This window comes from Rhinolophus sinicus, chromosome 18 (assembly GCF_057876585.1).
Source record: "Rhinolophus sinicus isolate RSI-liver-muscle chromosome 18, RSI-T2T, whole genome shotgun sequence".
NCBI lineage: Eukaryota > Metazoa > Chordata > Mammalia > Chiroptera > Rhinolophidae > Rhinolophus > Rhinolophus sinicus.
Window position 1 is genome coordinate 26,967,045 of NC_142518.1, and position 18,867 is coordinate 26,985,911.

Consider the following 18,867-nt stretch of genomic DNA (forward strand, 5'->3'; position numbering starts at 1 on the left):
ATTCATAACATTTTTCTTTATTTGAATTGTTAAAATTTTCTTTTTATTTAACATTTATTAAAAATTAAAATTTTTATTACGATAATTATAGATTCACATGCATTTGTAAAAAATAGTACGAAGACAGCTCATGTAATATTTTCCTCATGGTAACATTTTGCAAAACTATAATGTAATATAATCAGTGTGTTGACATTGATATAATGTACTGATAATATTCAATTTGCCAGTTTTATCGATACTTATTTGTGTATGTGTGTATTTAATTCTATATAATCCTATCACCTGTGTAGGTTCTAGTATTCCACCACTATAGTCAAGACCTTGAACAGTTCCAACACCACAAAGATCCCTCCTCTATTCCTTTTAGAACCACACCCAGCTCTCTTCTGTCTCACCCCCATACCTAACCAGTGATATGTCCTCCATTTCTAAAATGTTATCACTTCAAGCATGTTATATAAAGGGATCAAAGAATGTTATCACTTTAAACATGTTATATAAAGGAATCGTATACTATGTCACCTCTTGGGATGGGCTTATTTCACTCACCATAATCCTCTGGGTATTTTCCCAAGTTCTAGTGTATAGCAATAGTTCATTCCTTTTCACTGCTGAGTAGTATTACATGGGATAAATGTATCACAGTTACTTTAACTATTTACTTGTTGAAGGGCATCAGGAGTGTTTCTAGTTTTGGGCTGTTATCAGTAAAGTAGCTGTGAATATCTCACTTTTGTGTGAAAATAAATTTGCGTATCTCTAGGATGAATACCCATGAGTGCAATTGGTGGGTCATATGGTAGTTACATGTTTAGTTTAATAAGAAAATGCCAAACTGTTTTCCAGAGTGGCTATCCTATTTTACATTCTCACCAGAAATTTTGTGAATGATCCAGCTGCTCCACATCCTCACTAGCATTTTGTGTTGTCATTATTTTTTAGAAAGTGATGATGTTCTGATTTCTTACCAGCCAGCTTGCCACCACATACACATACCACTCCTGATCCAGTTATATCATAATTTTGTTTGGATCAGTATTCTGCTTTTATATTAATATTATATTTCAATAAATGATTTTCACTTTTAAGCCAAGTAACATTTTATTATTTTTATTTTCATGCATAACTTTTCATTGTTTCCAAGGAGTTAACATATTTTTTTGTTTTCAGTTTGCTTCTATGTTTTTATCACTAATATATTCCACCAGACGTCTAAACAATTTCTCAACACATTCAAACTCATCAAGCACTCCATCCACCCAGCCTTCTTGGAGACATGTCTCCTGTAGCCCTCTGACATGCTCCAATCTTATTTTTTAAATTAAATTTATTGGGGTGACAATGATTAGTAAAATTATATAGGTTTCAAGTGTACATTTCTATAGTATATCATCTGTATATCACATTGTGTGTTTACTACCCAAAGTCAATTCTCCTTCCATCACCATATATTTGACCCCCTTTTCCCTCATCTACCACCCCCCATCCCTCTTTACCCTCTGGTAACCACTAAACTGTTGTCTGTGTCTATGAGATTTTGCTTGTTTGTTTGTGTTGTTCCTTTGTTGTTTTCAATTTTATATTCCACATATGAGTGAAGTCATGTGGGTCTTGACTTTTTCTGTCTGACTTATTTCACTTAGCATGATAATCTCAAGATCCATCCATGCTGTTGCAAATGACAGTATTTCATCTTTTCCACGTCTTGGCCACCACGAATAATGCTGCAATGAACATTGGGGTACATAAATGACCTGCTCCAATCTTTATGGGATGCTTCCTAAGTCTGATGCATAGCTGTCATCTCTTCACCATCATCCTGGGGTTTTTCATCAACACTCTCGAGTTGAATGCCCTGTTTCCTGAATACTACTTTTCTTTTTTTTGGCCTCATTAAGTGGAACACATTATCTTGGGTAGTTTCCTGGGGAAAGGGCCTGTGAGGTAAAGTTCTGAGGCCTTGATTATCATACAAGACCATTCATTTATCTACACATTAAAACAATAGTAAATTTTACATAGGTTAAATAATTTTTTCGTAACTCTTGAAGCCATTGCTGCAATGTTTTCTAGCATCCAATATTCTGCTGAAGACCAAAGCCATTTTGATTTCTTGGTCTTTGTATGTGTAACTTTTTTTTCTTTTTTGCTTGCTTGCATCTTGGAATTTTTCTCTTTACCCCTTTTCTTTGAAATTTCCTCATTTTTACCATATCATAGGTGTGTTTAGATCTGTGGTATTGAGAAATAATGGGACCTTTGAATCAGGAAAATCATACCCTTAAATTTCATAAAATTGTCTTGAATAGTTCCTTGATTATTTCCTCTTTTACTTTGCTTTTCTCTTTCTTGGACACCTGTTATTTGGCTATTGGACATCTGGATGTCTTCTAATCTTTTTTGTGTGTCTTTTTATCCATCCCTTAGGCTTTTTAAAGTATCTTCTAAGCTAAGGATTAGCAAACTATGACCCATGGGATTGCCACCCATTTTTCTAAATAAAGTTTTATGGGAACCCAGCCACATCTATTCTGTTACAACTGCAGAATTGAGTAGTTGTAACAGAGACCATGTGCCCTGCAGGCCTAAAATAGTTAATACTTGCTCATTTAATAAAATGTTTGTTGACATCTCTTCTAAGAGATTTTCTTCAGTTTTGTCTTCCAAATTTTCTACTGAATTTCTCATATCTATGTTGTTTTTACCTTATTTCTTTCATCTCTGTAATGTTAGCATTTTAAATAAGATTATAGGAGAATCTTGACCACCTACTCATATTTAAGAGTGAGGCGCTAAAATGCAGAGAGTTCTGTATACATAGGTGCATTTTGTAAATTGTGGGCTTTCCAGAACAGTGATCTAGTAAGAGTATTTTTTGTTTCAAGGAAATGCTGTACCCAAAGGTAATGTGCAATGGCAGTACCCTTATGTGTTTTCCCTTGGTCTAATCAGATTCTTTCCAGCCGTTATAAGCTTGGCTGCCATGATACCCAGAAGAGGTAAGAGGGCTAAGAGGTTTTAGCACTCGGTATGAAAACTTGAACTTAATTTTCTTGTTTTTAGTACAGTACTTTTCTCTCAACAATACCTGGTGTCCCTCAGTCCAGAAGCTCTCTGTATTATACTCCTCTGGAAATAAACATGCAATCTTAGACTTGAATAGGGGCCAGAATCGGGAAATCTAAATCTTGTAAACCCTTAGATTTAGATGAATTAATAGACTATATCTTGTTGGCCTCTTTTATTTTACCAAACGTTTTGTTAAAATTTTTTTCTATAATAGTAACATATTTGTCAAAGTATTTTATCCAAGTTTTGACATGACATTATATTAATCCTGAGTAATGCTAGCAGTACCCTCCTTAATTAGCATATATTCAATTCCAAGTTTCAGAAAATTCAGTGCAAGCAAATTTAAATAAATAAAGGGCATTATTGACACAAGTCATTGAAAGTCCAGCTACAATATGGACCTAGTTTGTACTTGATTCAATAGATCAATGATTGTAGTATGAAACTCTTGGGCATTAAGGCGGGGCGGGGGAGGCTCAAAGATTCTTTCTGAATCTTGTTTCTAATTCACAGCTTAGAGTCAGTATCCCAAAAGGCAGCTTCAGGGTAGCAAAATTTTGGTTCTCTTCAGTAGCCAGCATAATATAGTAATTATGGAGGGTAAATGCTAGAGCCATACCATCCAGCGACAAATCCTGACTTTGCTAACTTACTAGCAATGTGACCTGGAGCAATGTATTTCAATTCTTTGTGCCTCAGTTTTCTCTTCTGTAATATAATAACAGTATCTCCATAGGATTTTATAGAAGACTAAAATAATTATTTTTCTTAAATCACTTAAATAAATATCTGACACAAGTATCATATACATATTTCTTAAAATAAAATTTAAAAGATCACTAATAAGTGGTAGCAATTATTATGGTATACAATCAGTTACTGGGACCTCCCAGTTGAGTACTTTTCCCATTACTCACCTATAAATTGGAATTAAATTCCAACTGAAAAAGCTGGCTTTCATAAGGTGCTAGCCTTAGTTAGAAATAGTATATATTTCCCAATTATGTAGATTACATTTGGAATATATTTATAATTGAATTGCCAAGAGCACTGATTTCCTGTACTGATTGCTTCCATCTGCAATATCTCATTAAATAAAAATTAAAGGAAGATAGGGAACTCTCTTCTATGTCCTCCCAATACAATGGACATTTAAGTGGAATAATAACTCTTTCAGTGCATTGATATCACCATTATTAAACTGTTGTGTATATTAATAATTACCTTACTTATTACCAAGATGTGAATTAAGGGTCTGAGAAGACCTCAGTTCTATAGGCCTTTAAGTTTATCTCTGTGGCTTAAAAAAAGTCCATAAGGGGAGAGAGTGGACGAAGGAAGAGAGCTCTGGGAATCTCAGCAGAATCATTAACCAAAGACATATGACATGACATATATACTCTTCTTAAAGAATAATGGAACCAATGAAACAAATGAACATTTATATCAAAGTTATTTTAGTGCACATGTACGTACACACACACACACACACACACACACACACACAAATAGAACACAATTCCCAGAACATAACCACTTGTTGGATGTGGAATGAGAACTTAACCTAAGACAATCTCCCATAAAAATACCTCCTTTCCACCTGTTACTCAGAATTGACAAGTATATTGCCTCCTATGCTCCAAACAAATCTCTGTTTTTTTCCCTAAGGCCTTGCTTCCATTCTTCTTGTCTAGGTTGAGGATATTCTTCAAGAGGGGACAGCTAGCCTGTGCTGTACCTGCTCTGAAGACCTTAAGGAGGAACGTTGCTATAGGGTGATATCTGGAATATTTAACTTCTGGTACAGCAAGGGTACCTGCCAATCAGAATGGATGCCAGTTAGAATGAACCCCTTATGGGTACATGAAGACTGAAGTTCAGCTCCAGATGAATTAATTCCCAGCAGCACAAAGGAGATCCAGGCTGTGATTTTTAGTTAGACTCTACCAAAGGCTTATTGTGAGAGGAGATGCTTTCCTGTTTTCTTAAAGAAGCCACTTTTAGGGTGCAAAGACCTTGATCTGTTCTTAAGCTTCAGCCTCATTCCAGCAAGTCTCCATATAAGGTGCCAGCTCAGTTTTCACCCATGGCATTCTCCAGTCAGCCCCACCTACTTGGGAGTCCAGGTCGGCCTGCTTTTTCGCCCTATAGAAAAGTGTAAATTCTTCCCTCTCTGCTCTCAGAACCCGCCTCCTCCTCTATAGTAGGATTATACATATTTAAGGACATCTTATTCTTACATGGAATGTGGCTTGGCCCTTTCATAGATTGACCAGGTCAGTAACAATCATCAAAAATGTATTTCCAAAATCTGGCTTATTCAGCTTGAAGCAAAACCACACATGGAACATCAACAGTCCAGAACATGATGTCCTGTGGCAAATCCAGTCAAATATCTGTCAGAAGCTTTCCTTCATCACGAGGAGAACATAAGGCCTGACAATACTGAATTGCTGTTAATGTATCTAAACTCTTTCTTTCGATTTCTGCACTTACCGTGGACCAGGAACAAAGTGTTCATGGACTGACACCTTTCCATGGACCATACTAATCCATGCATTTGATTAGTATCTTTATCCCCTCTAATCAAATGCATGGGTAAGAGTGTGTGTGTGTGTGTGTGTGTGTGTGCACGTGTGTACACGCGTGTGCATGCTTCTCAAGAATGGACAAAATTTTTCAGTCAAAAGGGCATATTATAGGAAAAATCCAGTTAGGCGGGGAAGATCCACCTAATTCTCATTACTATATAAAGGAATTAACATATCAGTTTGAAAAACAACAGTCGTGTGCCACTTAACAACAACGTATGTTTGGAGAAATGCATCGTTAAGTGATTTTGTCATCATGTGAACATCACAGAGTGCATTTACATAAACCTGGATGGTACAGCCTACTACACACCTAGGCTATGTGGTATACCACCGTCATATATGTGGTTGGTCCTTGACCAAAACGTTGTTATGCAGTGCGTGCCTGTATTTCACTAGTTCAGAAATTCCCTATCAACAGTGCTCTTCAATCTGTTTTCATATCATGGCACATGTAGGAAATAATGTCTATAAGTTGCTTTGAAGTGTGATACCCTGAATAAAAATATTCTTGTCAGCTGATGATTCATCTCTCTCTCTCTCTCTCTCTCCCCCCCCATTTTCTCTCTGCGTGTGTACCTACGTACATGCAACACACACATACACATGTATATTTCTGTTGAACATTGGAAATTGAGTGAGAACTAAATTTTGAAGCTTCTGAACCCAATGCTTTTCTCTTTCTTATAGGGAATTTTTAAATTGTTCTACTTAGCATGTATCATAGCATCCCTTCATAATTACATCAAAAAAGTCTTGGTATCAGACTTTCTTTTTTATTTCGTTGATATGAAAGAAATGTCTGTCATTTATGCAAACTGCATGTAAATCTGGTTGCAAGAAAGTTTATTGAGGGTTAAGTGGATAAAAAGAGGAATAAGGAGGAGCAGAGGGTGTGGGAGGGTTGGGGAGACCAGAGGAAAACACAAAATAAGAAAAATTTCGAACACCCTTCAAGGAGGGGGGCAGAGGAGAGAGTTTCTGTTCTATGCTTAGAGTTGGAAAAGGCAGTTTATGCAATATTGACTTACATAATGGAATTGGTTGCACTACAAGTTATATTTTCTTCAACTTTTAAACAGAAACAAAACTTTCCTTTTCCCACCCCTACCTCCTCATGCCTGGCTGCAAACTGTCATTGCTGGAATTCCTGGCACACTATAGTTTCAAAACGTCAGTGTCCTTTTAAAAAGACTTGCTCTTTCTTATGAAAAATCAGCTACTTACAAACTTATAGATAAGGAAAGCATTCTGAAATGAATAGTGTATGTCAAATTATATATACATAGATATATATTTCCTTTAGAATCTGTAATTGAAAAGATTTTTTCATTACCTGTTTTACAGGCTTTTCCTCCCCTTTGGTTACAGAACGGGGCTTTTTTAATCGTCTCATTTCTTTTGCCGGTCTCACAAGCCCTTTGGAAACATTTTTTATTCCATTTCAAATAAGCAATACCTAAGGCGTTCTTGGATTCACTGGGGTCAATCAGGAAAAAAAGTATGGGTAGAGGTATAAATGAATTGGAGAATGAGAGTCTTGAATCATTTGATGAACAATAGCTTTCACAATCACCACTTTGAGACTTTTTTTACATTGATTTCAGTCTTCAACTAGTCCCATTTATCAGGTGGTTATTTGATGGTGGTTGCATTTTATAACTAAATAGACATCAATATCTTACACCCAATAAAATTTGGTACAAAGCTTATACAACGAAACTAGCATTGTCTAAAACACTGGTGTTATGTGGTTCACCAATCAAATACTGAACTCTAAAATAAAAGATAGAAAAAAAATGGCAAATTTTATTTCAGCAAAAGCATAAACTTAAAGGGAGAAATGAGGTCAATGAAATTGAAAACGTAGGATAGAGTGAAAGGGCAAAGATGCAGGGCATACTGAAACTATGAAAAAAAATCAGTGAAACAAAATAATAAAATAATAGTATTAATAGTATTAATGTTATTAATAACAATAATTATTATAACTAATAATATTAATAATTACTAACATTATTGTAACTTATAATATTAATATTATTGATAATAGTTATTATTGATAAAATTTGGAGCAATTGCATAGATATATTAAATCATATGAGAAGTACAATTATGAATACAAATAGAAGAGAAAATAGGTAAATCAGTATACAAAAGTGATAATGTATTTGACAAGAGTATTGAATCTCAATAAGAAATTTCCAGAAAATATATAAGGGACTGTGTTATCAAGAGAATTAATGTTCAGTTGTTAAATGCTGCTAACCCAGCACTAAATGAAACTTTTGAGGGATTATATTTTGAAATTCACATTGTAAATTATTCAATAAGTGATGTTGGGATAGCTTGGATTATTATCTCACTTTTATACCAGGATAAATTTCACAAGGATATAAGGTGTAAATGTTGCAAACAAAACAAGTAAAAACATCGGAAGAAACCTGATGACGCAGAAAAGCGTTAATAAAAGTGAACCTGAAGGGGGACTGCCCAGGCCTGCATCCCCTCCCCAGGAACCACCCAGGCTCAATCCCCTAGAAACAAATTTTAGGAGTCTAAACCCTCATAAAAAGAGGAGATAAGACCCAGTTGGTTTTAACTGGTTCTTCACACATGCACTAACTATCAAAACCTGTAGTTAGTTGAACTCCAGATTAATTATAATGCAATTAGAATGGAATGAACATAAAGGCTTGCCTTCTCCCCCCACCCACCCCGTGGATTTTTCTGTATGTATTCTGGGTAAGAGTATGCGCAGAAAGAAAATAGTTATATAACCAACATATGTCAATCAAATGACCTCATCTATGCGTCACATCTCCTTCCATAAGGAAATTTACCTACACTTTCCTATATAAGAAAAAGCTAACCTAAATTTAGGTGCAGTCCTCTGCCCCGGCAACATCTAGACCAGCTTCTTTCTTCTTGAATAAACTTATTTCCTTGCTCTCCTCATTTCAGGCTGAGTCTGTGGATTATTTTTACCTTTTGCGATTGACCAGGGGTTAATTCCAATGACACAACAAAACCATGGAAGAACTTTTGTATAATCTTGGCATAAGGAATGCCTTTCTACGAACAAATAATACTTTTAAAAACCCTGAAGCCATAAAGCAAAATAATGATATATTTGATGAATATAAAAAGGTAAAAAACAAAACAAAACAAAAAACAAAAATAGAGAGATAGATACACACATATATTTGCAAATTGTATCATAGGCAAAGCTAATTTCCCTGATATATAAAGCACTTCCATAATTGATTAAAAAATAGATCAACATTACAAGAAAACGTCTATGACTAGATAGAATATAGAAAGCGAAATACAAAGGACATTTAAATAAATAAAAAGATGTTCATTTCCATCATAGTAAGAGGAGTGAAAATTAAACTGCATGGAAATATCATTTCTTACCTAAGAGAATAACAAAAATCAAAATACTAATAACACACTATTAATTTTCAATTGTAAAATAAATCACCACAAACTTAACACACATTTATTATCTCACAGTTTCCGTGGGTCAGAAGTCTGGGCACTACATGGCTGGATTCTCTGCTCAGGATTTCAAAAGATTAAAATCAAGGTGCCAGTATTGCTACATTTCTTTCTGGAGGAAAGACTCAGAGGGAAGAACCCAGTTCCAAACTCATTTAGGTTGCTGACAGAATTCAGTTCCTTGCTGTGGGGACAGAACCCCAAAAAGCAGTTTCCAGGCTCTCGGCCTCACATAGGAAGCTTCTAGCTCAGGTAGTAAATGGCCATCAACTGTGATGGGATGGCCATCAGCTGTAGCTAGTTGGCCGTCAGCTGTAACCAGTGAGCCATCGGCCACTACTATAACTGCTGTGGCTATGCTAGCAGAAAAATGGGGGCTAGCAAGAAGACGGTGGCTGAGCCTGCAAGCGGCACAGTGAGGGTTGCGAACAGTGTGGATCCAGCCTCCAGTGAGACTATAGTGCCGCCAGCGAGAATATACTAGTATGATTCCCCTACTTATGGCTCCGTGGGTGTTCCTTTTTGGCCTAGCCATATCCTGCGTTCTTATGTGGGAAGTGGGAGCAGAGACCCCGCAGGCCGCCCTGCACAACAAATGGCGCAGCGAGCAGGGTCTCCTGCACGACAAATGGCGCAGCGAGCAGGGTCCCTTGCATGACACTTGCAGTTGTAGAACTGTGGTGCCCATATGTTGGAAGACGTCATTGAGAGGATGTGAACATCAGTTTACCAGTGATCTCGACCCTGGGGGTGGGTGGGTGGGAAGGGGGGCTCCTTACACCCTCCTGTCTCCTTGGAATGTTCATTCCGCTTGCCATGCCCGCACTAGAAGCTGCCCCAAGGACAAAGCCTGTAGTCACACAACAGCCTAGCCAACTGTCCCCCAGTGTCTTTCCTTAAGGAAAGAAGAGTCTGTGAGACTGTGCCTTTCTGGGACTCTGTTCCATCCTTGTATTTACACCTTATGTCTCTCTGTCTGGTCCCCAAAAGACGGTTTGCAGCCAAAGACTGGTAAGATATCTCATGGGAGATACAACCTAAGCCAGGTGGAACCGAGTGGGGACCCCCAATAAGCTGCCTTAGAAGAATATGGGAAGGAGCCTTGCCTCGCTTTGGGGACAGAGCCTCAGAAAGGAGTTTCCAGGCTCTCGACCTCACATGGACAGGTGCTGGCTCAGGTAGTAAATGGCCATCAACTGTGATTGCATGGCCATCAGCTGTGGCTAGTTGGCCGTCAGCTGTAACCAGTGAGCCATTGGCTACTAATATAACTGCTGTGGCTACGCTAGCAGAGGAAAGAGAGAAAGAATGGGGGCTAGCAAGAAGATGGTGGCTGGGCTGGCAAGCGTGGATGGCGGTTTGCGGACAGTGTGGATCCAGCCTCCATTGAGAGTATAGAGCCGCCAGAGAGAATATAGTGGTATGACTCCCCTACCTATGGCTCCGTGGGTGTTCCTTTTTGGACTCACCATATCCTGCATTCTTGTGTGGGGAGCGGGAGCAGAGACCCCACAGGTCGCCCGGCACGACACTCGCCTACCCCCTGCCTGGGAAAAGCGGCTGCTGGCTCTGACTTTTCCCTCTCACCTAATTGTGAGAAAAGTCTTGAGAGTGATAATATTAAACTCTCTGCTCAGCTCTGTGAAACAATTTCAACATGTGATATATGTCCCTTAAAAGAGTTGCATACCTCAACTCAAGGACTTTCTGCTTCGGCTGTTTGAAGATCAACATAATTGGTTTGGGTTGTTTCTATAACGTGATAAGTGAGTCTCACAGACCGTGCCCAAAACACTGCTACTCCCTTGTATACTTATCAATAAAAACCTCCAGTCGGCTCAAATCTGGGCTCCAATCCTCTGAGACTGAGAGACCCCTGGTCTATGGAGAGATTTAACTACATTAAGTCTCTGTTTCTTTCTTAAAAACTTAACCCAAACCGCCCCTTCTCGCACCCTCTCTGCCCGTGTTGCGCTGGACGCGACAAAAGCCTTGAGATAGTAATTTGTTATTGAGACCATCTGGGCAGTGTAGGTGACTGAACCCTGATAAGACCTTTGTATAAACTTTAAGATCCTGGCGGATGGGTGTGGATATCTAATTGTCTTGCAGTCGCCCAAGACAAGCCTCGTTTGTAAGTTCCCTCGCTTAAGAAACCTGCTACCTACCAATCTGTAGTGGCCTGCCTCTTTCTTTGTTCTTTCCTGGCCTTCCATGTACAGGGGCCAATTATGAATTTCAGGCTGTGAACCAACACCATTCCTCACTGACCTGTCTCTCAGCCCTTTGAGGCCATCCATTTCTCCTCATGTGGTTTCTTCCATCTTTAAAACAGCCATGATGCAGGAAGTCCTTCTTGTGATTCAAATTCTGCCATGGGCTGGAGAAAGCTCTCCTAGAACGGCTAATGTTAGATCAGGCCCACCTGAATACGCTCCCTATCTTAAGATCAGCTATGTTATATAGTGTTACATAGTCATGGGAGTGAGAAGTTATCATATTTAGAGGTTCTGGGAATGAGTGCAGGATATCTTTAAGGGGGACATTGTAGAAATCCTGCCTACTACACATACTGTAATAGTTTCCATGTAGGGGAAAACGTACTCCCATTTATTGCTAGTCAGACTATGATTAATACAAGCAATCTCAAGAGCTATGGACATGATAGGTCCATAGACCTGTGACTCAGTAATTCTACATTGTTCTATAGATATTTTCACATGATGATATTCATCTCAGCCTTGTTTGCAATAGTAAAAGATTGGGAACAACCCAGAGTGCATCAGAAGTGAACCAGTTCAATAAATTATGGTACAACCACATAATGGAATCCATGCTGCTATAAAAATAATTACTTTTTATGTGCAGCTATGACTTCCAAGATGTATCATGGAGTGAAATAAGTGCATAAATGATATGATAGTATGCTATCCATGGTGTCCTCCACCAAGGGGACACAGTGATATCTGGAGATATTTTTGGTTGTCACAGTGGAAGGCGGGGTGCTACTGACATTTAGTAGGTAGAAGGCAGGGAGGCTGCTAACCATCCTACAATGCATAGGACAGCATCCTACAAAATATAATTATCTGGAGAAAAATTTCAATAGTGCTGCGGTGAGAAACTCTGCTTTAAAACTACCTTTTTGAAATCCCCAGGGTCTTAGAGTTTCATGAAAAAGTTTATATTCATTCTGGTTATTTAAGTATTATAAAATTCAGCCCAATTCTTTCCTAATCCTTCATATTTCCATACTGGAAAGTCCTGATATTTTAAATTGCTTGTCTTCCTGATTCCTTTAGATGTCCTCCAACTCTGTTAAGTCTTTCTTGAGACTGATTGGCTATAAGTGCCAACATCATTTCAGGTAGGACTGAAGATGGTCCTGTAGGAGGATAGAATGACGCAGAAGTGAGTTTCCTGTTACTGTCAAGTGACGCCTTATCTGCTGAGAGATACTAGGTAATTGACTTAATTCATTGTTTCAGTCGGGAACTTGTAATTACTCAGAAACCAAAGGTATTACTTGCCACCAGGTATTTGTGCCCAGTGAGCATGAGGGTCAAAGCCAGAGTCACCACAGAAGTTTGGAAGTGGGAAGGGTTGGCACGAGTTTCAGATGACTAAATGAAGGTTTTGCAAAAATTATAATGCTCAGTACAATAGAGTGGTATTATTACAACTGGTCCCCTTCATGAGAATAAGCCCTTCTGAGTTCCTGCCCTGTGTTGTTGTTTGTATTGATCAGGTTCAGCTGTCCCAAGAGATTCAAACCAATAGTGGATTAAAGCAAGATTTTGTTGTAATTCTCTCTCCAAGAAAACTCCCAGTGGAGTTGGTAGCTTTGCTATGCAATTTTGTCAGGGCCCAGGCTCTTTCTGTCTTCCTACTCTGTCTACCTTACAGTGATCAGATGGCCCAACACCATATTTCCAGTGAGCCAGAAAAGCAGAATAAGAGGAAGGAGACAGCATCTCCCATTATTTTAAGGCAGCACTTTAAGGGTATAGTTCAGCAGTGGCTCATATCAGTTCCACTCATGCTCAGAACTTATTTGCATAGCCATAACCAGCAGCAAAAGGTAGAAAATATAGTCTTAATTTCTATAGCCATATGCATATCTATAAATTCTACCATGAAAGAAGGAGGAAATAGATACTGAGGTACATTTAGTAATTTCTGAAATGTCTGTATGCAGTAACACTTGTTACTAACAATAGAGAAATTGTGTCCTTTGGCCTAGGTCAGTCAGTGACTTTCTGTCATTCACTATATGCCTTGTGAAAATAATGAATTATTTTTCTGTTAGTGTACGTTTCTGCCATCCAGTTAACACTATTCTATTCTATCCAGGCATTGATTAGTAATGTAGATGCTTTTAATGTACAATTCATAAGAACTTGCAAATAATAATCACAAACACCACTACTTCTATTTTCCATTATTGACAACAACAGTTCCAAGAAATTTTCAAACATGTCTTTATATTTAGGACAACTGTAAAGTGAAGTAATAACTTATTTATCATATTGGTACTGTGGGAATCTTAAAAGGGTTGTGGGAAAGGTTGTTTTACAAAGATATTTAGGTTTTGAAGAATGAGTAACTGTTTGGCTACTGGATGGAAAGGCCAGTCCCCTCAGAGTGTGAAAATTATGTGAAAGCAACATATATATATATATATATATATATATATATATCACATGTAATATATTGTGCCAAAAAATGTATCCACACTTTAAGAAAGGAAAAAAACTATTAATTGTAATACTCAAAATATACCGATAACAAAAGGTGAATATATGTCACATTTGACTTCTGCAATTACAAGAGGTGCTCAGAGTGGTTACCATCAGCATCCAGACATTTCTGATTACAGCAAACTACTGCTTGAGCATAGATAACGTCTCTTAAAATGTGTATACATTTTTTGCACCGTGTGTGTGCGCTTGTGTATATAAAATGCAGTGGGGAATTCCATGTAGTTTTAAAAATAAAAAAACAAAAGGCATTCCTGCAGTGCTTGGCTCCAAATTAAGAGAGGTCCGTAGAAGTATGCTATACAGGGAAATTTAAGGCAGGGAAATAACATTCACCTAATATGTTTTGAAACCCTAACCATCACAACAGATGAGGATGAGGAGAGAGTAGGGATTGGGTAGTGTGAATCTGGGCCTGTTGGAAAGGTACTCATCTAGATATGATGTTTGATTTCAATCTTCAGAGCAGCACCTTTGTTTCACAAATGAGGACACTTAAGAGTAGTTAACAAAGTTCCTGAAGCTTCTATACTCTGTGTGTGGTCCCTGGAACTGCCTGCAGCTGTTGGAATCACCTGGGACCTTGTTACAAACACTGATTCTTAGGCCCTGCCCCAGATCTACTGAAACAGAATCTGCATTTTTAATTAAAGACCCAGGGGATTGCTATGACATTTTTAGAAATAAAGGCAACTGAGCTGGGCGCCTAAGGGGGCCCTGACTCCGCTTCCATGGAATTGTTCCCTTACAGTTACATATTACTGCTTTAATAGAGCCCGTGGGTACATCACTTTCACTGCTCATTCGGCTTAGTCTTAAGAGAGGTCCAGGAAAATGCCCCCACCAATGCCGTCTCAAAATTCTGCCAGGTCATAGCAAAATGAGAGCCCTCTGGGAGTCAGGCTGCAGTAGCATGTTTTCCAGCTACTATAGTGACACCTGTGACGCCGGGGGTCTTTCGTTAGACGCCTGTATTCTCTATTTGGATCGCCCACTCGCGAGACTTGGGCGGCGTTGAGCGGGGCTAGGCTTGAGGCGCGCGCAGCGTTCCGATGGTTGCCTAGCGACGGCGTCCACGCTAGTTCACGATCATTCAAGTCCGCTACTGGTTTGCCGGCTCCCTAAACGGAGGACATGGTCGTACGCAGGGGCTCCTTGGTCCCCATGGACGCGGAAAGCGCAATGGACCTGCAGCTGAGGGTGACTCCGACAGAGGTGAAGTTCCTGGACACGCTAGCTGGGAAGGTGTACCGCCTCCCAGTCACTGTGCACAATCTTGGCCCTATCAACCTGAAGATTCGGTTTTTGAAGCCGGTCAAGCCTCAGGTAACAAACCCAGGGGTGCTCGGAGCAGGACCTCGGGAGGGCCGGGCTCTGAAACCGCCTTCTCACCGTGGCGCCTGCTTTATCCTGGGCAGTTGGCGCCCGGCGCCTGCGGGGATGGGGCAGGATTGAGTTTCCTGGGGAGCGGTGATTTAGGTGTCTCTGTGTATTTGTGTGTTCGCCTGTTTGTTTTGTTTTTGTTTTCTTTTTTGCTTAGGGTTGGGACACAGGGTGGGGAAATTTTGTCTGTAACCTCCCAATTTCTTCATTCTAGGTTTGGAAAGAAGGGAAGGAGATTCCATGCCTGTCTCAACAGCCCAGAATCTAAGCTTTATGATGCTCTAGAATTATAACGACAAAATTCTCTATTAACTACCCTTTGAATCATAAAGTGCCTGATTACTCCAGATCTTGTGGGCTAATGGAAAGTTTTGTTATTCACATTTTAACACATATTTGTTGAGCACCTACTATAGGAGTAGGTGTGAGGAAAGCAAGGACTCATAGGATTTAGAAACTAATGGGGGAGTCAGTACAGGTCTAATCATCAGCAAAATTAATCTTCTGAGAGGCAGCCCCCCTCTCCTGATTTAAAAGTTGACAGAATTTCATGTTTATCTCACTGTTATTTTAGAGCACGGGCATATATATTTGTTTGTATAGACATAGAAAAATATATGGTAGTGATTAGGAGGTCATTGAGAAAAAGGACTTTTATGTTCTACTTTTTACACTTTAAGAAAATTGATGTACTGTTTATCTACACTAAAGTACCCAAATCTCAAAAGTAAAGCTTGATGAATTTATATATATATATGCAGACACCCATGTAGCCACCACTTGGTTCAAATCAGAATATTTCCAGCACTCTAGAAGTTTCCCTACCGTAATTGGAGTAATCATCGCATGGAGATGATCACTATACTGGTTTCTAACACCACAGATTAGTTTTGCCTGTTCTTGAGTTTCATATAAATGGAATCATGCATTCTTCGTTTTTGTATTTGCTTGTTTTATTAATAGTAATGTGTTTATTTTGTAATAAAATAGTTCATCACAAGAGAATATTGACTACTCATTGAATCAAAAAGTATTCTGATTCCTCCAAATACAATATAATTAGGGAAAAAGTTTATTGTTTTACTACCTTGCTACATATTTATTGAACAATCGAGTGTATATCTGAAAATACTTTCTTTTACAATTCAAGCTGGCAGTAATTCCAGATGTGGGCAAACACTGTTTTATGGATGTCTCTTAGTTTTTCTGCAGACGGAAGAACAATGACATAATTTGTTTTATTTTAGTTTGTATCTAGAGTTATAAAGGAAAACTATTTAGACCACAGGTTTTGACATTGACAGGAGAATGGCCAGACAGGCTTACTACTTGTCAGGAGATGGCCAAAGCCCTGAGCCCATCCATTATCAGTGTGAACTTCTCTTTGTCGCAAGATGTGATAGGCGCTCCTGATCCTTCATAGGCATAAAGGGAAGTAGGAGAGAGAGATTAGCAAAAATATGCATTAATTGTCTTGGAGGAAAAATGAAAAACAAAGAGGAAAAATGAAAAACAAAGTGCTACGTAGAGAGCATTGTCATTCATCATTCTTATAATTACTTAGAACATGAATCTAACAAGTGATAGTACTTGCCTTCCACCCTGGCTCAAGACCCTCCATTGTCTGTGTACTGAGTACCTACTATGTGCCATATGCAGTGCTACATGCCATCAACTGGTTGCTGGTAGAAAATACACACTTGACCACACAGTCCTGAGTCATGTGGCTTCTGGTTCAGTCAGGCCAGTCTTATTCAGTTGTCCTCTTACTCCCATGGCTCAGACTTTTTTTTCCCTTTTGACCCATGTTTTTATTCTCCCTCCTGCAAGAATCACCCCTTTCCAAATTCCACCCTTCTTTGAGGGTCAGTGTGAGTTCTCATTTTCTCTAACGAGTTTTTTCTTATCATATCTGCAAATTATTTCTTCCCTACTGGATACGAATTGCATTTGCAGACATTCATTGTAGTTTGCACTTGTATCCTCATGACTCCCAGTAAATATTAATTTCCCTTCATGGTCAGTTCAGAAGCTCCTAAGAGCAGAGAGGTACCTTCTACACCTTTGCAGACCACTCAGAGTGCTCAGCAACTTTCAGTGTGACCATAAGCATGTGCTGCTGAAGCTGTGGTTTTCCTTCTTGAAGATGCAGCTTCCTCAAAGGAAGATGGTCACACCTGATATGTGGACTTCCGCCACCCAAAGGCCTATGTGGGGAATAATCTGTTGTTTTCTCACTGTTTTGTAATTTCAGAGGGGTTGTGACAGTTGAACTGTGGTAGTTATGAGGTATCAGAATCATTGTTTGCTGGAGTATGATGCTTTCAGACCATTGGTATCAACAAATCACTTCAGTGTTCTATATCCTTCCTGGCCAGAAAGTACTGCTTGAAAGCAGCCTGGCATGAAAAGCCCTGAATAATTAATGTCGACATGACCTCCATTGCAACTGATTGAAGCTCTTTGCCCAGCAAGGCTAGTTTATTAGTTGCCTGCGGAGAGATTATTTTCCTTATTCTTTTCTCTGCTTGTGTCTAAATATTCCTGCCCCCATGGGGAGCACCTTTCTTGCTTCTTGCTTCTTTTCCACCTTTTCCATCAATCTGTAAGCTTAGGCCAAGTACACTTCGCTTCTTCCTAGCCCACAATAATCATGTTCTCCTGTGGATTTTCATGATACTTATGTCTGCATCACTCATATGATACTTAAGTAGTCCCTGGCTTACATTATGTAAATTTCAAGGGGCATATAGTCTGCTTTCTTACAGACATTGTGTATTCAGGAGAGGGACTCTTTCTGGTTGTGGGGAAAGAACTTAAGTTTTAGAGTCAGATAGATACGTGTTTTGAATCCTCACTGCCAGAGTAGCGTTAGACATTAATGAACTCTACAGGTTCCAGTTTCCTCATCTATATGCTGGGAGCCTTAATATCAGGCGTATAGGACTATCGAAGTACATTGAGATAATGTAGAATGCTTGACTATCATAAGTGCTCAACAGATAGCAGTTTTTCTCTTTCCCCATTAATTTTTTTTCCTGGAGTCTAGCAAATGTTTTAAAAGAACGAAAGTGTTTTTTTTTTTCTCTTTGGTCTATTCCTTTTTTCATATTTCCTCCAAGTTATAAAGTCTACGTTCCCATGCAGAAAGTATATAAAATGCTATATGTATGTATGTATGTATGCATGTATGAGTATATATTATGTAGGTATATATGATTCAGCAACATTTTTATTAGATTGATCTTCCTTTTTTGCTGTATTTAAGTACATGATACTTCTAAAGGAGCCCATGAGCATTTACATATTTCTCAACTGATTGCATGGTCAGTTTCAATTCTTTTACTGTTAAAAGCATATCTGGGGTGGCCAGATGGCTCAGTTGGTTAGAGTGTGAGCTCTGAACAACAGGGTTGCGGGTTCGATTCCCACATGGGCCAGTGAGCTGCGCCCTCCACAACTGGATTGAAGACAAAGAGCTGCTGCTGAGCTGCCGGAGGGACGGCCAGATGGCTCAGTTGGTTAGAGCGCGGGCTCTCAACAAGGTTGCCGGT

The 18,867-nt window shown here is 38.9% G+C and overlaps 1 protein-coding gene across 1 annotated transcript in view; it reads left to right on the plus strand.

Moving 5' to 3' along the window:
* Positions 1-14,985: 14,985 nt before the first annotated feature.
* The window catches only part of CFAP47 (cilia and flagella associated protein 47), a 372,118-nt gene continuing 368,236 nt past the window's right edge, over positions 14,986-18,867 (plus strand). The window contains exon 1 of the mRNA XM_088794865.1: positions 14,986-15,256. Within this exon, the coding sequence (XP_088650991.1) occupies positions 15,065-15,256 (192 nt within the window). The 5' untranslated portion in view covers positions 14,986-15,064. The remainder of the gene's footprint in view (positions 15,257-18,867) is intronic.